The following is a 23,406-nucleotide window of genomic DNA, read 5'->3' on the forward strand; positions in this document are numbered from 1 at the left end:
TTTAGTTTCTTAAAGAACACAGGTTTAATTAAAATAATTTAGGGGTTTTTTTTAAAGGAAAAGGCAACTTTTGTACAAAATCAACACAAATAGATAGATAAATATGAAGTAATCGATCATGGAATTTATAGAGAAAGAACAGACCGCATAACAGTATCTTTTAACTTTTAATAATATGGGCTTGCGCTGAGCTCAGCGAAGATGCGTTCCGCCATATTGATCTACTGCGTGACGTCATGCGGCCCGCCACTGAAAAGAACTCTTCAGTGCTTCATGGTAATAAGGTAAAAAACCAGTACAATCGCTTCTTCAAAGTTTCACCAAATGGTTTTATTTATGCAACTTAAAGCTCATAATACTGTATAACTTTGGTTGAGTAAAAACACGGAGCAAAAACATGGCTGAATCCTGAATGACTCCTATTTGGATTTGTCCTACCAAGCCTACTGCGCATGCGTGAAGCGGCTCAGCTCTCCCTTTCGGGCGCTCTCGTTTTCTGTTAGAATTTGGTAAAGAAAAAAAAATAAATATTATTTACCAACTTACCGGGTCCATGAACATAAATCTGACAGCTGACAAGGTCGGGATATAAACGAATCGAATACAAGCCACCCGCCGGGACTCCTAATCACAGTGATCTGTTTGTAAACACTGTTTTCATGGGCTCAGTGACGTCACAGATCAGAGGGAGGCGCATTAACAAAATGGCTGACTCCTCCAACTTTGACTCCTCTGTGTCAATTCATGATTTCAAAGTTAAAAATATTTTTTCATGTTCGATATATAATGGAAATAATTAACGGAATTGATTACGTATATGTTTTTCTCCTATTACACACCTGGGGCCTCATGCACCGGCGCGGGAACCGGGGGTGCGGCAGCACCCCCTGGTGGTGGACCCTCAAAACTGACATGAACATAAAACTTACGTGAAAATATATTTGTTTATTTATTTGTTTTCATTTGGCTCTGCTGATTTTATGTCATGTTTTAGATGTAGGATGATGAGGGCTACATTTTAGTTATTTAAAAAAGGATTTAATTAAAACATAACTTAATATGTAGCCTAGTGGACCATCAGAATTTTTTTTGTCGTGACGTTGACGTTCAGCTTTTCAGCGCGCGAAATTACAACAGGAAGCGAGTACGAGTCGACCGTCTGTAGAGAAGAGTAAGAGTTAGTTAGTTAGTTAGTTAGTTGATACTTAATAGTTACTATGTCTCAGAAGAGAATTACATCCTTTTTTCAATCCCCCCCCCCCTCCCAAACACCTGAGGATTGATACTAGCCCTCACGATCAGGCCTATAAGTAGTAGGCAGTTTAACGAAATATTGCAATTGCAAGCTTAAAAGGATTTCGGACGCCTGATTGGTTAAAATGCAGGAAATTGCATCTAAGAAATACAAAATTTTCTGGGGGAGGACCCCCAGACCCCCCTTCAAAAAAAATGTCCCAGGTCACGTCACAGCACCCCCTGCCGACAATGTCTTCCCGCGCCGCTGGCCTCATGTACAAAGACCTGCGTGGACTTCCCACTAAATATGTGCGCACGTCAAAATCGGGAAATTTGCGTACGACCAAAAAAATACGGATGTATCAATCAGTGCGTACGAAGGTTTCCACGCACTCTCCTGTTGTACATCCCAATCAACGTGGAATTCGGCGCACATGCACGAGCCCCGTTCCCTGCCCCATCTCCTCCCTCAATTATTCCACACTGAATATGTTAATTAGTATAAATAGACCTGCTGTAAGGCCCGCGTTAGGTAAAAGACATGGCAACTTTTACTAACGCGTTAATGTTAATTAAATGTTAGAAATCTCGTGTTAATCAAATTAACATTTAACATTAACATGTATTCGCGTTAATCCCTGCCTTTAGCACAGTGTAATAGAATTCACATACATCACTTAATTGTTCTGTCACCTCCAATTAAAGTGATGTTCAAAGTGTATGCTATGAGACATGCAACGGTCACTGATTGTATGCCACTGAATGTGAATGTAGCCTATACCAAGATAACGGTATGATTCGCATCGTCCGCAGTGCCTGTGCCACAATGAGTGTCTGTTTGAGTTACATGGGTTTTGAAAACAAAAAAACACCTTTAGTGCTCTAATGTGTACATTTTTTCAGGGACACCCTGTATTTGAGGAAATGTCTTCCTCTCTTAGTAGGCCCAATATTCCTAGCCACATGTAACCAGAAATAAAACATGTGCACATATTTTCCACAATAGGATTTTAATGACAAATGTATTCTAGCAGGGTGCCAGGGAACAACAGGAGGCCCCCAGTCCATCCCACCCGAGCAGGAAGAGGACCCCCAGCCGAGCGGATCCAGCGTCACTGTCACCTGCCCCCCTTCTCCACCGCCTGCCCCTGTCGCCGGGTCCACAGGCCGGGTGCTGACGCGCGCGGTCCTTGAGTCGCAGGGGGTAATTTTAAAGGGGATAGAGGCGATTAACGACAACCTCGAGGGAATCCGCGAGGAACTGAAGGAACTGAATAACACGTTAAAAGAATATCTTAAATGAATGGTGTCCCGTGTCCCGTCTGTCCTTACCTTTTCACATTGTGGCTATTAAGCGCTGCCGGGTTTGTATGCCATGTCGCTGTGGCACCTCGTTGTGAGGCCCAGGGTCTGGGTCCTCCAGCAGGTCTCGCTCCATTATTGGCACGCCGTGCCGCTGCGCCACATTGTGTAACACACCACACACCGCGGTTGTGTCTGATTTGTACGCACTTGGAAATCGTTTCATATATTGATCTTGGTAATTATGAGATAAGGCTACCCCACGCAACATCAACTAATAATACTTCAGTCTGACACCTCGCGGCAAATGCGCGAGGAAGATCTATTAAGCTAGCTGCAATGCATGGTCCTGCATGGCCATTCTTTAATTTAATTAATTAATCAAGTCAATGGGAATAATATCGAAATGATATTGCTGGGGTTTCTCATTTCCCGTAATTACAATATGGAAGGGATGGTTGATGGATCTGTTGGCATTTACCCAACAGTCTCGCATTATGTGTCTCGACAATGTTGTATGACTGACATACATTTCAATTCACGCATCCTGATGTTCCGATGCATTTTTGGATGCCTCTTATCGCTAGGGCTGCACGATATCAGAAAAATATGCGATATTCGATAACATGACTGAATATCTCGATATTGATATGTATCACGATAATTAAATATATAATGTTTTTCTTACCTCTACTCGCCGTTCTGCCCTGTATCTAGCATTTTAAAAAAAAACACCCAATGCATCGCTTCCATTCCAACATTATTTTTTATTGGAAAAACATGGCTACACCTGCAATGGTGTCCATCAATCATCTTTAAATCTCTTACTTTGTGAGCGCAGCAGAAAATGTCTTAAGTTGAAGTAAACAAAAAACTGAAAACTACATTACATTAACATAAAGCATTCAAAATGGCAATTTCAGCGGCTCCCGGGAGATGAAGGTGAGCGACACAGATTCACCATAAACTCAAACACAATCTGTTAATAACACATGCGGGTGAGAGAGCAGTGGTGTGTGTGTGAGAGAGAGCGCGGTTTTATGTTTTTATGCTTCTGTACAGCAGTGTTTGTCCCAGTGAGCCGCCCCACCACTGTTTTACAGGTACGTCTTGCAAAGTACCTGAGTTTGCAGTACATCACCCCTCCTGAATCCAAAGTACTTCCAAATAGCAGGCGTGCATTTTTTTTTTTTTTGGAAACCAGTTCCTCACCACACTTGCTCCCGCCTTCCGCCATCACCACGAGGCTTTTACTTGTTTTGCAATAGGGGGCGGAGTTATCCCGCGGCGCTTGTTGACATTCAAATGTGATTGGACGGCACAGAAAAATGTGCCTTTTATCGAAATTTAAGTAATTTTTGCGGTATGTGTATCGCAAACTATGATATCGCGATATCGATACCTTTTTTTTTTTATTGTGCAGCCCTACTTATCGCCATGTCATGACTCTTGACCGACTAGGCCTAAATGTAGTTGCGTTGCTCTGCCTCTAAGTGTCGCCAAGTACCAAGATGCACCAGAAATGTGCGTACGCCAGCCATGAGGTTTGCGTAGAGTACCGCACTTTTCCACGCCAAGTCAATCTTTGTACATACGAATGTTTGCGCAGAAAGTGACGTACGTAGCTTTTTTGTGCGTACGCAAGCTTTGTACACGAGGCCCCTGGTTTTGTACAAAAATTGCCTTTTCCTTTAATTAAACTCAAGTATCACACCCCAGTCCAGCTGGGGGCGGTAATGCACAATTGAAGCTAGTTGCCAACCGCCATAAAACTGAAAGAAGAAGAAGAAGAAAAATACTACAGCTGAGAGAAAAGAAAAACTAAGTTTGAATATACAGGAACTTTTGAGAGTAAGCTCAGGCCATGTCTGCTATAATTATGTTTTTAAGTTTCTGAGGGATACAAGGCTTATTCAGAGGTTCTAGTGTCACCAATCATTTTCTTTCTCTTTTTTTTTTTAGTCACCCAGGTTAGTTGTAGAATAGGCTCTTGAACCATACCCCAGTCCAGCAGGTGGCGGTAATGCACCTCATACGTTAAGTTGCCAACCGCCATAAAAATCCAAGAAGAAGAAGAAGAAAACTACTGCGAGACTCTAAAATATCGCGAGATTGTATTTCCCGTCAGGAGAAATATTATGATCGGTGATGTCCGGAAATGTTATGTTGATAGTTCGCTTCCTTTTCAGTCGCATCTAAAACGCTGAATTGACAGTTTGGAGAGATATTTATCGGAAAGGTAATATATATATATATGGGAGATATATAAATGTATAATTTCGTTTTGATTAAAAATAACAACAACAACAACAACAACTAACTAGCCAGCGGCCTGGTTACCTGGAATAAATAGGTTAAAAATAGAGGAGGCTGAATCGATGATGATGATCCCCCCCATTTATGAATACGTATTCAAGTATGAATATGTAAAGCAGCCTTATTATTATTCACCTGGTTAACTGTACAGCTTTTATGACTGGATTTGTGTCTCTTCTGGCAGCGACAGTTAGAAAGTGAGTAAAACCTGTGACTTTATTGCACTCTGGTGAAATTGTGCAGCTCGACAGAAACACAGCTTCGTATGGAATAAGAGCTGAACACAGAAGGGAACTGAAGGGGTTGTGGCTTCAGAATGCCTCTGTTCTACAGAAAGAAGAAGCCGAGTGAGGAGTCCAAGAAACGCCTGGAGTATCAGCTGTGCCTGGTCAGTATGAGAAGGTGTCAGGCTTTTGTGTTTAAATGTTCTTACCAAAGTGTTCATACTGTAGTTCTGTGTACTTTATCTGTCTGTCAGTCTAAAGAAGCCGGTGCGGATGACATCCTGGACATTTCAAACTGTGAGCTTTCAGAGGTGAGCAATGGGCAAAAAAATCTCCATCCTGTATTTGAGTCAGGGCTTTGAACCGGAATTTTTTTCCTATTGGTTCGTTCCGAACAGAAACGGAATTTTAACGTTTCCGGTTTTGGGTTCCACCATTAAATAGACGTTCCCGAACCGGTTAGAACAAAAAAATTTCATTCCCGGAACGGTTAATTATGTTCCCTGTCAGCGGTTTAACAAATGGCTATAAAATTATGTCTCTGTCTCATCCAGCTTAAGCCAAATGTAGGCTAATTCTATTACAACCTTCATTAAACAAGACAAGAAATAATTCAAAACAATTATTATTTCAAATGTTGGCGATTTGGATTCTCAGTATGTCTTCCATCTACACAAACAGAAAAAGTGCCAAAAATGAAAGAGAATTTGTTTAGTGTGTTACCAAAGGCTAGTCAGGCCCTATAGAGGGCTACCGCATGACGTCACCGCGCCGCGAGATTTTGTTAGGCGCCATATTGGAAGTACACATCTATGCAAGTACATACATACATAACAAACTACAGCTGAAATGTAGCCAGGGCCGGTTCTGCCCTAATCTGGACCCGGGTGCAACATCGCGCAACCCCCCCCCCAAAAAAAACAGTCTAAATCAGGACAACCATCACATAACTATAACTATAAACATTTTATATCAACTATTTTAACTAAATGGGCTATAATAAATAAGCCTGCAGGCAGCCACGGCAGGCTGCCTCAGAAAAGTAACCATTTGTCCTACCTTAAAACTCGTTTTGCATTTTCTGCCTCCTTTTTTGTATTTTCGACCCTCCGTTTATTTTCTTTCCTTTTCTGAAAACCCGATTTGTGTCCAGACATTTTGTTCTGCTACCAACGAACTAACTCGTCAGGTCTCGTCTCTCGAGCCCGCGATGATTCCCGTGGGAAGGGCAACAACTGATACATTTTTACAAACAGCCAATAGGGAGGTTGCAACGTTCAGGCTCTTCTTTGCTCAGACACTCAGTAATGCATTTACTCACTAGTAGTCCACCTTCCCGCTCTCTCCATTCAATCAGCGAACGTCACACAGGAAGTGAACCCCAGCGGGTCATAGAAACTTCCGCAGGAGAAGAATGACTACTTGTAGGCTACAGAAACTTTGAGGAACGAAATAAAAACTGGTATTAACCGGTTACCATTATTTTTAATAAGCGTTTCTGTTCCGGAACATAAAAAATAATAAAGTTTCTGGTTTCGTTTCTGTTCCATGTGAAATAGAAAAAGTTCCCGGTTTTCGTTCCTTGAACCGGTTCAAAGCCCTGATTTGAGTATCTATTATTTGTCAAGACAGACGTATTTGTCAGGCTTGTATATCTCATCACTCTGTATTGATCAGCTAGGCTGAACAAAATGAACTCCTGACGCGTTCCAGTGAAGTATTTTTCCTGACTGTGTGACAGATTTGATATTGACATCAAATATAATATCATAAGACTATACCTAAACAAGGTGACACTACAGTGGTGCGGAGGTTAGCACTGTCGCCTCACGGTAACTAGGTTCGAACGTCACAGCTGACGGGGGGCCTGTGTGTGGGGTTTGATTGTTCTTTTCATCCCTGCGTGGGTTTCCTCTTACCGTCCAAAGACATGCAGATTAGATCAACTGGTTAGTGTGAATTTGAGTGTGAATGGCTGGTTGTCTCTCTGCGCTAGCCCGGTGATAGATTGGTGACCTGTCCAGGGTGAATCCGATGTCAGTTGGGTCCAGCTAACCCACGACCCATAATAGATAAGCAGTATAGAAATTCAGTGAATGAATTAAACCTAAACAATATGATAACGAAAAAGAAAAAAACATCTGATATTTGTGTTTTTGTATAAATTAAAGAGCATAAGTTCATATTTTACTGAATAATATTCACCTGAATGTTTTGGATCCTTTTAGTTATGTTCTATCCATCCATTATCTGTAACCGCTTATCGCAGACAAGCTGGAGCCTATCCCAGCTGACTACGGGCGAGAGGCAGGGTACACCCTGGACAAGTCGCGATCATCACAGGGCTGACACATAGAGACAAACAACCATTCATACTCACATTCACGGTCAATTTCGAGCCATCAATTAGCCTAACCTGCATGTCTTTGGACTGTGGGGGAAACCCACGCAGACACGGGGAGAACATGCAAACTCCGCACAGAAAGGCCCCCATTGGCCACTGGGCTTGAACCCAGAACCTTCTTGCTGTGAGGCGACAGTGCTAACCATTACACCACCGTGCTGTCTAGTTACGTCTTTTCTGTTTTTAAAACCAGATGTTCATTTTAGAGCAACACTGTGATATCAAGGTATGCAATATTAAAATTAGGCTACAGAAAATTCACTAAGTTTTAGTTACAAGAGTTCCTTTGCTTATTCACTATGGCCTGTTCATAGTCACTGTGCAACCATGTAATGTTCTATCATAATGCTTTTTTTTTTCTGAGTAAAACTCCACCCTGAAACACATTTTGGAAGAATACACTCCGGATTTAATTTGATTCGTAATATTGCATTCATGATCTGATTCAATTTGATTCTCAGAAAATTTGATCATTTCTGTTTATTACACTGCTCGTTTGTATACTCAATTCTGATTGGTCAATTATGGCATGGTCCGGTATGTTATTTCTGTCTAACAGTCCATTACTCTGGACAGTGCCATTAGTGGAAGTATTTTTAAATCAGTATTGATTTTAAAATGATTGATTTCTTTAGTAAGCAGCTATATAATAAGCAGGATGATTTACAGCAAGCCGGTTATTATCACAAAATACACCGCTTCAGGGTTTCGCGTCGTGATCCTGCATCATCCTGTCGGAGTTTATATTGGAATAGTGATCGGCTCGGTGTACGTTATCCCTTTATATAATTAATAACTTGTTTTTGTATACAACTGTACAAAAATAAATCCATGAAAAGTCGTTACAAACAGAGGGTTAATATTGTTAAGTACTACAGATGCACCAAATGTTGGACTTAAAGTCCCAGAATGCAATGCAGCTATACAGTCTGATGCAGTTGTGCGAGTTGCCAGTCTACAAGATAAGCCAATGAGGTTATCAATGGTGATATTAGCATAAAATTTGAAGCTTTGGAAGCTGATTGTTGACATCGCTCTGGATAAGATCGTCTGCTGAATCAGTGTTTCGAAGCGCCATCTAGTGGGCCGCAAATTTTTTTTCCAAGTTGAAGTTAATTTTTTACTCGTAGTAGGGTGCAGTTGCTGGGTTGCATCCGACGTCACATCTGCCTCATTAAGCTACGGCCACACTACAGCTTGTGATGCTTTGCGATGGGTTATCAATGAAAATGAGGCATTTTGGTGGCGATTATACAGGCGAGCTAAAAGTTGTAGTCACACAGTGGGTGACTTGACTGCCACGCCTTTGCGTGCTTGAGTCTGGCGCAGCTTGAGCAGCCGCGAATGCGCATGGAGCACGTTGCGCGTGTGCTTGGGACCCAGTCATGCCTTTGCGCACTTGAATCTGGCGCCCAGATACAGAAGCTGTTTTCACAGAGGCTTTGCAAAGCATCATCCTCACTGTCACATTTGTTTCTAGCCATGTTTATAACGCTGTTTAAATACTCTGCTTTATGATTCTGCTTTCTGTTTTGCTTTTGTAAATATCACGCCTGCTAATAAACACTCTCCCTGCACTTAGACGGCGGTAGACGGATCTATCTTGTCGTGTCCTGATCCCCAGATCTTTAACCCAGCCACCTATAAAAGGTTGTTGGCCTCCATGCTCTTCCAGGTTTTCATCTGTTTGTCCGTGTAGAACGATGTTTGCAGCACCAGGTAGTTTGAGATGTCGGGGAACTCAACGGATGGATAATTTTCCAACTCGTAGGAAAAATCCTTCTTTGTTAATGTGTAAGGATCTAATCCCATTGAGTGGTTTCGATATTCACTTCTTGGTTTTAATAACTTGCTTGTTTGCTGTACACAAATATGGCGATAAGTTCTTGTGTTAATTGACCAGACTCCACTTTTGGATCATTAATCCCTTTTGACTGAGAATGCCCTGCATGCATGGTTTTATGTTGGTGTCTGGCACATCCATACAGTTTTAAATACAATACCTACAATTAAAAACAGTTTGTTTTTATTGCATTTATTTAATTCATGGGCTCCAATCTGTAACAGGGAGTAATGTTACATTCCGTTAATACACTTTTACTATAGATTATTATGTTCTAATAGAGTAGATGAGCCAGAATAATTGGGGATCTTCTTTAATGGGCCTCAAAGCAGAAAAGGTCGAGAACCCCTGTGCTAAATGACAGTAACGTAATGTAATGATTGGTTTGAGCAGAGTGTACAAGAGAGGAGATGTGAGAGCTGGACAGACTAAAGGACTAAAGTGCTGCTGCATCAATTAAAAAAAAAAGTCAATTCAGAGTTTTATTACAGAAGAAATATCTTGCACAATATTGATTATAAACATTGAAAAAAGAAGCCCACACACACCAATTGTTTTTATAGATGTACGTTCCAGTGATTTGAAAGTAAATGGTATTAATGTAATGGTGAAATTCTCCGTCCTAAAATCTTGGAAGGCCCATAAGACTGTACAGCGTCCTGTTTCTTACTGTGGCGCACACAAGTTATGCACAGATTGGGCTCTGGACCCCTGACAGTTCTCATCCTGGAGCATGGCGTTGTGCTCTGTTCTGCTTGGACATGAAGCACAAAAGATTTGGTTCTGTACTAAGCAGTAACTCGCTGCTATTTTGTGAAGCTTATTTACAGAGAATGCGTGTTATTTTTAGGTACCGTCCAGCGTCTTCTCCATCTGCAAAGTGCTCCAGAAAAAGGTGTGAATATTTATTTTATTTATTTTTAAAAAATATCACGTTGCGCAAATGCTGGAGTTAGAAACGTAAACTGTTCTACCATTCCTGTTATTGCAGGTGCTCATCCTCTGTGGAAATGAGCTCAAGTCACTGGTTCCCAAAAGCTGTGCCATAAGTGCTCTAGGAACGATAAAGGTACGGAATTCAGGCAGGAGATATTAAAGACTTGATCGTTTTACTTCTACTCCCAGTGTCAACATGAAACTTTGTCCATTCCTAAGGTGTTGGACCTGCATGAAAACAAGCTCGGTTCACTCCCAGATGATCTTGGACAACTGTCTTTCCTGCAGGTAACACTGTAGTCTTTTTATTGCATGGTCTTCTGTTTGGATTTTGTCTTTTATTGTTGTTATAACCATACTGATGATGATGATGTCATCCTTTAGGTGTTAAATGTAGAAAATAACCAAATCAAGGCACTTCCAGAGTCTATAGGGGATCTCAGGAATCTACAGACACTTAACATGAAAGGTATCAAGGACGTATTAGACATGTATACAGATCTGTGCCGAGTTTCCCAAAAGCATCGTAGCACAAAGATCATCGTTAAATGGTAGAGCGAGCAGCGCAATGAACACTCTCTCTCCTAGTTAAGATGCTCTTAGCATAAAGAAGCTTTTGGGAAACCCGCCCTATCTGTCTGATCTGTCCGAAAACACAGTGACCTCAAACTGTGGTGTCTTTAAAAATTGAGTGTTTGTTTTTCTGTATTGTTTAAAGAATTGAAGGAAAACGTAATGCTGATAGACATTAAAACCATTTCCCATCTGTTCTTTGTTGTTCTTGCTTAGTACAGAGACGTCAACGTACGCGGCTACGGATTTGAAGCACAGTTACGGTGTTACGCGTAGACCTGTATATAATGCGTTTTTCTACTGGTTTTGCCCGTGTACCGATCAAATCAACATATTTTTGGCATTCGGACTGTTCCAGATGTCATTGTTTACGCTGATTTGGATAATTCCGTGAATTTCCGTATCCTTATGTAAGCTGCGCTGTGATTAGCCGAGAGGTGACCTGATTCATGAGCTCAGCCAATCACAGCGCATGTTAAATGCACTGCTTAGAAATGCACATTAGTGATGCGTAGCCGTCTTCCTGGAAGCAAACTGTCTTTGTCGGACGTGTTCCAGAACTGAAACTTTGGATTTCTGTCACAAATTAGTGTCGGGTGTGAAGTGAAATGAAGACAGACCATGGATTGTGAATGATGGAGTCGCCGTCTAAAAAGAGGAGGCTATGTGAACAGTAGTTTCTAGCTGAATGTGCGGCCGAGCATTGTACAGTCAAAACTGGGCAGTCACCATGCCTACTGTACTCTGTGTAGGTGTGATTTTTAGCGTGCGACATGGGGGGAGCGATGTGTCTTTACAGAACAAGCTCAGTTATCTGAACAGCCTCTTATGCCGCTTTTCCACTACCAACGCGGCTGAGTTGGGCTGAGCCGTGCCATGCTGAGTTGGGCTGAGTCGAGCTGAGTGGGGCTGTTGGAGTTCATTTCGACTACGACCGCGCTGAACCGTGCTGGCTGGAAGTGGGTGGACACATTGGGTGGAGTTAGCGAAAGTGGGTGGACGTCACATGATGTCGTTAGGTGGCGCAAACAGTGACATCAGTGACCTTTTAAGCGGTAGTCTCATGACCCGGATAGTAAACAATAAACATGGAGGACATGGAGTCGTTAGTGTTGCTGGTCTTGGTGCTGTGGCTTGTTGTCACCGACAACGGCAACAGATACTGGCAAGAGCGTATAGATGAGGCGAGGCGCATAAGGCTTCAGAAATTCTCGTAACTCTTCTTCTTCCGGGTTTACGGTGTTTACAGATCCCAGCGTGCTGGCGGGGCGTGTGAGGACACTCCTCCTCACCAATCAGTGCACAGGGGAGTGTCTCCTCACGCCCCTAGCCCCACTCGGCTCGGTTGGGCTCACTTCAGTCACATTCCAAAACCGTGCGAGTTTTGGGTGCTGAGTAGGGCTGAAGCAAGCTGAATCGTGCTGCTCTGAGGTAGTCGAAACGCGAGCCGTGTTGGGCTGAAGTGAGCTGAAAAAGGGTAGTGGAAAAGGGCCATTAGTTAGCCAAACTTTTTCCCCCAAAGAGTTTGGATAATTGAGCTTATACTGTACAATGTAAACCCTGCATTTATTTTCATCAAAAAGTAGCTCAAAATGGCCTAGATTGCATCTCTGAGCTTCCCTGAAATTTGGTTTCTGGGGGTCTCGGCAGGCCCCAGACCCCCGGCCTAATAGATGCTGCTCTTTTTAATTTGTCAATGTTGGCACCTCTGTTAGTATTCTGTACCAGCTTGATGATGGTGTATATTCTAAACCAGCTTGTTTGTACCATGGCTCTTTTGAGGTAGAAAAAAAAATGACTTGAGAAATGTGTTGTGCGAAGGGAACTGCCTCCGTGAGCTGCCCTCATCTGTGGGACGCATGGGCAGTCTGCGCACACTGGACCTGAGTGAGAACAGCATCAGAGAGCTGCCCAAAGAGCTGGCCAATGTTCGGACTCTGGAGGTGAGATTGAAACCAGTTTGTATGTTCTCCTGGTCCACTTACCGGAAGTCGTTCAGATGTAATGGATGTTGAAGCTCTGCTTAATTCACCGATAGAAGTTTCCTAATTGGGCGATTTACACATCAAATACAGTTAGGGCCATAAATATTTGGACAGAGGCAACATTTTTCTAATTTTGGTTCTATACATTACCACAATGAACTTTGAACAGAACAATTCAGATGCAGTTGAAGTTCAGACTTTCAGCTTTAATTCAGTGGGTTGAACAAAATGATTGCATAAAAATGTGAGGAACTAAAGCATTTTTTAAACACAATCCCTTCATTTCAGGGGCTCAAAAGTAATTGGACAAATTAAATAATTGTAAATAAAATGTTAATTTCTAATACTTGGTTGAAAACCCTTTGTTGGCAATGACTGCCTGAAGTCTTGAACTCATGGACATCACCAGACGCTGTGTTTCCTCCTTTTTAATGCTCTGCCAGGCCTTTACTGCAGCGGTTTTCAGTTGCTGTTTGTTTGTGGGCCTTTCTGTCTGAAGTTTAGTCTTTAACAAGTGAAATGCATGCTCAATTGGGTTGAGATCAGGTGACTGACTTGGTCATTCAAGAATATTCCACTTCTTTGCTTTAATAAACTCCTGGGTTGCTTTGGCTTTATGTTTTGGGTCATTGTCCATCTGTATTATGAAACGCCGACCAATCAGTTTGGCTGCATTTGAGCACACAGTATGTCTCTGAATACCTCAGAATTCATCCGGCTGCTTCTGTCCTGTGTCACATCATCAATGAACACTAGTGACCCAGTGCCACTGGCAGCCATGCATGCCCAAGCCATCACACTGCCTCCGCCGTGTTTTACAGATGATGTGGTATGCTTTGGATCATGAGCTGTACCATGCCTTCGCCATACTTTTTTCTTTCCATCATTCTGGTAGAGGTTGATCTTGGTTTCATCTGTCCAAAGAATGTTCTTCCAGAACTGTGCTGCCTTTTTTAGATGTTTTTTAGCAAAGTCCAATCTAGCCTTTTTATTCTTGAGGCTTATGAGTGGCTTGCACCGTGCAGTGATCCCTCTGTATTTACTTTCATGCAGTCTTCTCTTTATGGTAGATTTGGATATTGATAGGCCTACCTCCTGGAGAGTGTTGTTCACTTGGTTGGCTGTTGTGAAGGGGTTCCTCTTCACCATGGAAATTATTCTGCAATCATCCACCACTGTTGACTTCTGTTGGTGTCCAGGTCTTTTTGCATTGAGTTCACCAGTGCTTGCTTTCTTTCTCAGGATGTACCAAACCGTAGATTTTGCCACTCCTAATATTGTAGCAATTTCTCGGATGGGTTTTTTCTGTTTTCGCAGCTTAAGGATGGCTTGTTTCACCTGCATGGAGAGCTCCTTTGATCGCATGTTTTCTTCACAGCAAAATCTTCCAAATGCAAGCACCACACCGCAAATCAACTCCAGGCCTTTTATCTGCTTAATTGAGAATGACATAACGAAGGAATTGCCCACACCTGCCCATGAAATAGCCTTTGAGTCAATTGTCCAATTACTTTTGGTCCCTTTAAAAACAGGGTGGCACATGTTAAGGAGCTGAAACTCCTAAACCCTTCATCCAATTTTAATGTGGATACCCTCAAATGAAAGCTGAAAGTCGGGACTTTGTCCATGTCCATTATATAACTATAACTTGAATGTTTCAGTAAACAGGTAAAAAAAAAAAAAATTTGTGTCAGTGTCCAAATATATATGGACCTAACTGTAGTTAAGCATAAAAGGCACGGAAGGTAATTTTGGAGAAACCAACAAGAGTATGCTGCATTTTGAAGCATCCAAACGAAAAATCCCACTTCTTCCCGCCAAAGCCACTCCTCTAAAACATATGAACGCGCACTGCCTGACTACTGCCGGAGCACGAATCCACAAGAGAGTGTGTTGGGGGGAGTGTGGTGAGTCGTCGTCATATCCAACTACCTCGTATCTCATTCACATGTAAGGAAACACCTAATATTATTATAATGAATGTAAACAGTGAATATGTATAAAAATATATATGCTGTCATTTTTGTTAATGGTTAAATTGCGTTATGCTTCTGGTCATACCCACAGGAAGTGGGTTAACTGGTATTTATGTAATTGACAAACACTCTGCCCCACATGCATGTGAGATCCACCAGGCCACACAGTGTCCCAGTTCTTATTTTGGTGTTCAGGAGTGTACTCTTGACCCGTCTCTGAGCCCTTAATGCACCCTTTAGTGAATCCAATGCAGTGGTCTAGCAGTCAGAACCCCTTGTTCTATAAGCCAGTTGTAATCTCTGTCAATGATTGATTTATCCAGATGTTTCTTAGTGTGTGTCAGAATCAGAATTGCTTTATTAATCCCCGGAGGGAAATTCAAATTTGCTACCAAGCTCCTGAATCAGAGAAGAATGTCGTCTAAAAATAGAAGATAAAATCGTCTGAAAAAATTTAAATAAGTTCAATAACTTAAAGTGCATGTCACGGGTAAATTCGGGAGCAAGATCAATGTAATTCTCCTATTTTATATTAAAGTTTGGTCAAATATCTGTCACATTTTGCGCAATTTTTTTACCTTGCGCAATACCAGAAATATTCTGTTGAAATCAAGCCGTTTGAGGCGAATTGGTCCGCCTCTGAAAAAACTTTGCATTTGGATTTCCCGGCAAACGCTGATTTTCGTGATGTCATCTGCGGGACGCCTCCTTCTGAATCCTATGTCAGCACTGGTTTGTTTATGAGAAAACGACCTGGTGGTTTTCTGCAAATTTCTTCAACGTTATCGCGTAATTATTAAAATGGTTAACAAATGTATCGTAGGAGGGTGTAGCAACACCAATCTTGATGGGATTAGTACTCATCGTTTCCCAAAAGACCGGACAGTGAGAGAGAAATGGGAGCGCTTGGTCTACACAGGCTGTGCACTGAAACCGTGCAAAGCTCGCGTAGCCTGCTGGCGCTTCCGGAGATAACGTCACGAATCTGGCTCCAGACTCCCTTGGGATTTTTTTCAGACGCGTTTTGTTATTTTATTTTTTTCTGCTGTAGACAGATGGCCTTGTGCAAAACTACCCTTCTGGATGAGTGTGTAAAGGGACATACTTTCATATAAAAAATAATGAAATTGGTCCAGAATATGCACTTTAAGTAAAAGCAAAATGAAGTGATTTTTACATGGTAAGACAGTGTACCACAGTTATACAGTGGCATTGTACAGCTTGACTGCAGCAGGTCGGAATGATTTCCTGTGTCTCTCAGTTGTGCAGCGTGGAAGAATCAGCCGTTTACTGAACATGCTCCTGTGGCTGATCAGCTCCTCATGTAGAGGGTGGGAAGGACAGTCTAAGGTTGTTTTTATTTTGGACAGTGTCCTCTTCTCCAACGCCACTGTCAGAGTCCAGTTCCACGCCTACAACATGACCGGCCTTCCTGATGATCTTATTGAGTTTGTTATTGTCCTTCACCTTCAAGCCACTCCCCCAGCAGACGACAGCGTACAGGATGGCACTGGCCACCACAGACTCGTAGAACATCCGCAGCATCGTTTGGCAGATGTTGAAGGACCTCAGCCGTCTCAGAAAATGTCATTGATTTAATTAAAAACATTACAGTTGGGAACTTGCATAAGACCGAAACCATAAGTCATGTCATTTCATATCGAGTCAGTGAGTAATTTATTGATGTAATTTCTGTTTTGGTGAATATAATGTTTCCTTAAATGAGAAATGACCGAATAATCCTAAAGATTATTATACATCAGTTGATTCTGGTTCAATAATTTTGATTGGACAAGTGGCATTCCAGAAGTGCTTTATTTAGTATAAGAACATTGTACGAGGGTAAGTCAAAAAGTTTTAAGACAAATTGAAAAAAAAAATCTTTATTTATGAAAATAACAAAGCTATTTCTCTACATATCCTCCTGCACTTCTGCAAGCGGTGTTTCCATCCGAGAATTCCTTCTTTGTAGAATTCTGGGGGATGTCTTTCACACCTTTTGAAATTATAACATCTGTCTTAGAACTTTTTGACTTACCCTCGTATGTGTCGCTCCACTTCAAACTCCGACGAATGGTTATGTACAGTACATTTGCATCGAGTCTGTTACGACGCTGACCACAGGCTGTCACCGGTCTAATCACAGTCACGCTGATATTCAGTATAAAAGCAGTCTTGCTTGTGTGATATTGCTGAAATGGTACACTTTGTTCTACATGCTGAGGTTTTAACAGCATGCACCCTCCTTTTGGACGAGTGTACCACAGGACCAAGGCTTAGCACATTATTTGGGATGGGTTTAAGGTCAACATGTCATGAGTTAAAGAGGTAGTCAGTCAGAGCATGACAGTTGGGGTGTGTGTGTGTGTGTGTAGAGCTTGACTCTTGACGCGTGCGTGATGAGCTACCCGTCTTCCTCAGTCTGCACAGCAGGCACCGAGGAAATCCAGCGCTTTCTCTGCTCAGGTAAAAGTATGATTGATTCTGCTACAAATATGACCGAAATCAGCTCAAAGTGCACACTGTAAATGTTTTCGGTCACTATGGTTAATTCGGGGTGTGTTTTGCAGAGCTGGGGCTGGAGTACTGTCCTCCCTCACAGTACCTGCTGCCCGTGTTGGAAAACGAGAGCAGTAAGCCGAGCCTGGACTGTGTGGATGGGGAGGATCTAGCCTGGCAGGTGAGAGATTGGCACAGCTGTTAGATTGTACCAGTAGCATATGACTGTCAGGGGCAGGAAGCTGACTTGTCAAAGAGTAGCACATGTCCATCACTGAAATATGCACCTTGCTCCATGTGACCAAGACATGCGTAATGTGTCAGGTTTTTAATTTAGAGGTTTATAGCCTCCAGTTAGCGTTGTGAAGCCAATGTCCAAATTGTCACACAGGCAAAATACTTTTGTTTCAGTAGTACCATTTTATATAGAAAACATTTAAACAGAATAGCAGCATAAGTCTGACTTAAAATTATATATAAAATGTGTGTATGCGCGCGCGCGCACACACAGTTGGGGTCAGAAGTTTACATACAGTGACATGAATGTCATCTTGGCTATGAATGCCATGGCGATATTTGGGCTTTCAGTAATTTCTTTGAACTGTTCTTTCTGTGGCAGAAGGATTGTACAGCATACATCTTTAATAAATAAAAAAAACACTAGAATTTGGTGCGCAAGTTTTTAATTTTCTTTGGGTTTTCAGAAATCAGCACAGGGTCAAAAATATACATACAGCACACGTACACTACCATTCAAAAGTTTGGGGTCACTTTGAAATTTCCTTATTTTTGAAAGAAGAGCACTGTTCATTTCAATGAAGATCACTTTAAACTAATCAGAAATACACTCTATACATTGCTAATGTGGTAAATGACTATTCTAGCTAAATTCTACTAAATGTCTGGTTTTTGGTGCAATATCTCCATAGGTGTATAGAGGCCCATTTCCAGCAACTATCACTCCAGTGTTCTAATGGTACAATGTGTTTGCTCATTGCCTCAGAAGGCTAATGGATGATTTAGAAAACCCTTGTACAATCATGTTAGCACAGCTGAAAACAGTTTAGCTCTTTAGAGAAGCTATAAAACTGACCTTCCTTTGAGCAGATTGAGTTTCTGGAGCATCACATTTGTGGGGTCGATTAAATGCTCAAAATGGCCAGAAAAATGTCTTGACTAGATTTTCTATTCATTTTACAACTTATGGTGGTCAATAAAAGTGTGACTTTTCATGGAAAACACAAAATTGTCTGGGTGACCCCAAACTTTTTTGAACGGTAGTGTAATATTTGGGTAAAATGTCTCTTTGCAAGATTCACCTTGACCAAACATTTTTGTTTACCATGAACAAGCTTCTGGCAGAATTCTGGTTGAAGAATTCTCCTTCATTATTCCATCTACTTTGTGCAATGAACCAGTTCCACTGGCAGATTGAGTTCATGACTCTTCGTGGTAGAATTGGTAGAGTTCAATTAATTTTTTTTTTTTATTGGCATGGACTCGACTTATAAGCACGGTCCATATATCTTCAACAGGGTTGAAGTCAGGACTTGTTTTAAGCTTAATGTTAGCCTGTTTTATCCTCCACAACCAGCTCTGCTGTGTGTTTGGGTTCATTGTCCTGTTGTAAGTCCCAAGTCATGTTCAAGTTTCTGATGGTTTATGCTGAAGAATTCTGAGGTAGTCCTCCTTCATTATTCCATCCACTTTGTGCAATGAACCAGTTCCACTGGCAGTAAAACAGCCCCAGAGCCTGATGATCCACCACCACCACCAGCTGGTATAGTGTCCCTCTGTACATGGTGGTCATTGTGGCCAAGCAACTCAATCTTTGTCTCATCTGACCATACAGCTTTCCTCCACAAGGCTTTTTCTTTGTCTGTGTGGTCAGCTTCAAAGTTTAGTTAAGCATGAAGGTGTCAATTTTGGAGCAGGGGGTTATATCTTGGATAGCAGCCTCTTAGTCCATGGTGATCTGAACTGTAGACAGTGATCCATCAGCTTCCAGTTCATGGCAGGGCTGTGCCATGGTGGTTCCCAGGTTGTTCCTGACCATCCAAACCAATTTCCTTTCAGCTGAGGATGACAGTTTGGGTTTTCTTGAAGCAGAGTGGCTTGGCAAAGTGACTACACCTCACAATAACTTGGATACAATTGTTTGAACTGATCTTGGAATTTGCAGTTGTTAAGAAATGGCTCCAAGAGACATTCCGGAGTTGTGTACATCTGCGATCCTCTTTCTCAGATCTGCACTGAGCTCCTTGGACTTTCCCATTTTACTGTGTGTTGGTCAATCCAATGAGTGCTGTAAACAAACCCTTTTTTATGAAGGCACAGAGAAGCTACCAGCTGTAATCAATCACTAACAAGAAGTTAAGAGACCTCGGCCTTGGCAACATAAGAGACATTTTGGAAGTTTCAGCGCCTCTGAATTAATAATCTCAGTGAGCGTGTGTCTGTATGTATAATTTTAACCCTGTGATTTCAGAAAACCCAAAGAAAATTAAAACTTCTGCACCAAATTTTCGTGGGTGTTTTTTTAATTAAAGATGTATGCTGTACATTCGGCCACAGAAAAAGAACAGTTCAAAGAAATTACTGAAAGCCCAAATATTCATATCCAAGATGACATTCATGTCACTGTATGTAAACTTCTGACCACAGGTGTGTGTGTGTGTGTGTGTGTGTGTGTGTGTGTGTGTGTGTGTAATATATAATATTTATTATGTGGACATAAATGTTTTACTAGGAAGTACGCTACTCGTATTTTTCATACGAGATACATTCGGGACATAAAGAGCCAAAACCGTGACACAAACCTCTGTATGTCACTTATGAGGAACTTGATTAATTGTTTTGACAAATTTGGGTACTTTTTGTTTGTGAATGTGTCTATATAATAAAAAGTAAATCACACGTTCGCTTGAAGATATGAAGTTTATCTTGCCGTGTTGAAAAACTCACATTTTTCATATGAAATACATCACACATTTGAGTGACATATTTAATAATTAATATTGGCTGGCTTTTTTCGTGGTATATCAGATATATTCCATTCAGCTAGCATGCTATTGAACGAGTCAAAGACTTGTTGAAGACTCGTTCAGTATCATGCTGAATGGAATATATCTGATATAGCACGAAAAAAAGCCATTATTATTATACATACGCACACTTCATATCAGTATTCTCGAAGGCCAATGTCAGCTTATCTGCAAGTTGGCGCTGTTGGCACGGCAGTGAAGTCACCTTCCAGCCGGTGTAGCGTTCATCACTAGCGCAGGCTAATGACTGAGAAACTAAGATTTCTGTCCCAAAACTCTTCTTCCACACATACTCGCCACAGCATTATTCACTCAGACTTAAGTATTTATTTCCTGATGTAATTCACTTCGTTACTTTTAAAATCAACATCAACAACTTCACACAACGGAGCGACCTGGCAGCCAAAATTCCCTCAAAATCTTCTGCTTTTAATGAAGCAAACCTCGCGGCCATGTTTGTTTACAAACTGTCAGTCACTCACTAGCGCAGAAGTTTTACATCTCCAATGTGTCTCTTTTCCAGTTTTTTTTTTTTAATGTCTGTTGGTATGTTTTTCTCTTGTAAATGTGCGTGAAGAATATGTAATGAAGTTTTGGTAGCCTTTCGGGTGTTCAGCGTGTCTTCAGTTTATTTATGTGATGTTTAATTATAGCATTGCTAATCCTAGCAATAGCACTAGATAAGCCTCGTCTTCTCTCTGTCCCAGTGGACAACGAAATGATTGTGCACACGCGCAGCAGAAAAATTTTGTCATTGGATCTTCACATGAGCTCTGACGTGACGCCATGTTGTCTTGACAGTGTGCAGTATTGTAACAATATCTCACGCTCATTCTCCATTGGAGAGAGTGGCATAATACATGGAGGATAAGCAATATGATGATAATATTGCATGCCATCAATAAACCCACTAGAAGGGAATAGAATACATGTTTTTTTATTCCATGGAAAAAGTGGCCTGTATGTATAATAATTCCCAATATTTCACTCCAGTGACGTTACTCCTAGTGTTTTCATGCTGGAGGTATTGTTCAGTTTATGGTATTGATTTTTTTTTTTCTTTGATGTGCAATTAGCGGCGCACTTTTTTGGGGAAAGCCCTGATGTTTGTACAGTCAATCACATAACGCCTCTTTCCCATTTTATATCTGCATTTTGTGTGTTTTCACAGCATTAGAGCTGTGTTACTTCCGTCTAGGGTGAAGCCACGTGCGTTCCTGCTATTGTATGCTGCCTAAACAATGCAGTTACAGCTCGGAAAAACAGATTATCCAGCCTGTTAATAATTGCAATTCATTTCTTATTTCAATTCAAATCGTCATGAATTTGTATACAACCCCGATTCCAAAAAGTTGGGACAAAGTACAAATTGTAAATAAAAACGGAATGCAATAATTTACAAATCTCAAAAACTGATCTTGTATTCACAATAGAACATAGACAACATATCAAATGTCGAAAATGAGACATTTTGAAATTTCATGCCAAATATTGGCTCATTTGAAATTTCATGACAGCAACACATCTCAAAAAAGTTGGGACAGGGGCAATAAGAGGCTGGAAAAGTTAAAGGTACAAAAAAGGAACAGCTGGAGGACCAAATTGCAACTCATTAGGTCAATTGGCAATAGGTCATTAACATGACTGGGTATAAAAAGAGCATCTTGGAGTGGCAGTGGCTCTCAGAAGTAAAGATGGGAAGAGGATCACCAATCCCTCTAATTCTGCGCTGACAAATAGTGGAGCAATATCAGAAAGGAGTTTGACAGTGTAAAATTGCAAAGAGTTTGAACACATCATCTACAGTGCATAATATCATCAAAAGATTCAGAGAATCTGGAAGAATCTCTGTGCGTAAGGGTCAAGGCCGGAAAACCATACTGGGTGCCCGTGATCTTCGGGCCCTTAGATGGCACTGCATCACATACAGGCATGCTTCTGTATTGGAAATCACAAAATGGGCTCAGGAATATTTCCAGAGAACATTATCTGTGAACACAATTCACCGTGCCATCCGCCGTTGCCAGCTAAAACTCCTATAGTTCAAAGAAGAAGCTGTATCTAAACATGATCCAGAAGTGCAGACGTCTTCTCTGGGCCAAGGCTCATTTAAAATGGACTGTGGCAAAGTGGAAAACTGTTCTGTGGTCAGATGAATCAAAATTTGAAGTTCTTTATGGAAATCAGGGACGCCGTGTCATTCGGACTAAAGAGGAGAAGGACGACCCAAGTTGTTATCAGCGCTCAGTTCAGAAGCCTGCATCTCTGATGGTATGGGGTTGCATTAGTACATGTGGCATGGGCAGCTTACACATCTAGAAAGACACCATCAATGCTGAAAGGTATATCCAGGTTCTAGAGCAACATATGCTCCCATCCAGACGACGTCTCTTTCAGGGAAGACCTTGCATTTTCCAACATGACAATGCCAAACCACATACTGCATCAATTACAGCATCATGGCTGCGTAGAAGAAGGGTCCGGGTACTGAACTGGCCAGCCTGCAGTCCAGATCTTTCACCCATACAAAACATTTGGTGCATCATAAAACGGAAGATACGACAAAAAAGACCTAAGACAGTTGAGCAACTAGAATCCTACATTAGACAAGAACGGGTTAACATTCCTATCCCTAAACTTGAGCAACTTGTCTCCTCAGTCCCCAGATGTTTACAGACTGTTGTAAAGAGAAAAGGGGATGTCTCACAGTGGTAAACATGGCCTTGTCCCAACTTTTTTGAGATGTGTTGTTGTCATGAAATTTAAAATCACCTAATTTTTCTCTTTAAATGATACATTTTCTCAGTTTAAACATTTTGATATGTCATCTATGTTCAATTCTGAATAAAATATGGAATTTGAAACTTCCACATCATTGCATTCCGTTTTTATTTACAATTTGTACTTTGTCCCAACTTTTTTGGAATCGGGGTTGTATCATTACATGCCAACTTGGTTGATTTAATTACATTTAAAGGAAACTGCGGTTGTATATGTGAGGGGAAATGTTTGTTGATGGTTTTGTTTTGCACCAAAGAGGTTTTGTTCCATACAGCATGTGTTCTTTA

General features: G+C 41.4%; 1 protein-coding gene across 3 annotated transcripts in view; it reads left to right on the forward strand.

The window, feature by feature from the left end:
- The first annotated feature begins 4,641 nt into the window (after positions 1–4,641).
- The window catches only part of lrsam1 (leucine rich repeat and sterile alpha motif containing 1), a 45,431-nt gene continuing 26,666 nt past the window's right edge, over positions 4,642–23,406 (forward strand). For 2 of the 3 annotated variants that reach the window (XM_060912906.1, XM_060912908.1), the window contains exons 1-10: positions 4,642–4,777; positions 5,098–5,242; positions 5,333–5,389; positions 10,176–10,220; positions 10,317–10,394; positions 10,481–10,549; positions 10,646–10,730; positions 12,656–12,777; positions 17,171–17,261; positions 17,366–17,475. In XM_060912906.1, the coding sequence (XP_060768889.1) occupies positions 5,171–5,242; positions 5,333–5,389; positions 10,176–10,220; positions 10,317–10,394; positions 10,481–10,549; positions 10,646–10,730; positions 12,656–12,777; positions 17,171–17,261; positions 17,366–17,475 (729 nt within the window). In that variant the 5' untranslated portion in view covers positions 4,642–4,777; positions 5,098–5,170. Of the gene's footprint in view, positions 4,778–5,038; positions 5,243–5,332; positions 5,390–10,175; positions 10,221–10,316; positions 10,395–10,480; positions 10,550–10,645; positions 10,731–12,655; positions 12,778–17,170; positions 17,262–17,365; positions 17,476–23,406 lie in introns of all 3 variants that reach the window. The other variant, XM_060912907.1, reaches the window with a different exon arrangement.

Source organism: Neoarius graeffei, chromosome 28, assembly GCF_027579695.1.
Source record: "Neoarius graeffei isolate fNeoGra1 chromosome 28, fNeoGra1.pri, whole genome shotgun sequence".
NCBI classification, from domain to species: Eukaryota; Metazoa; Chordata; class Actinopteri; order Siluriformes; family Ariidae; genus Neoarius; species Neoarius graeffei.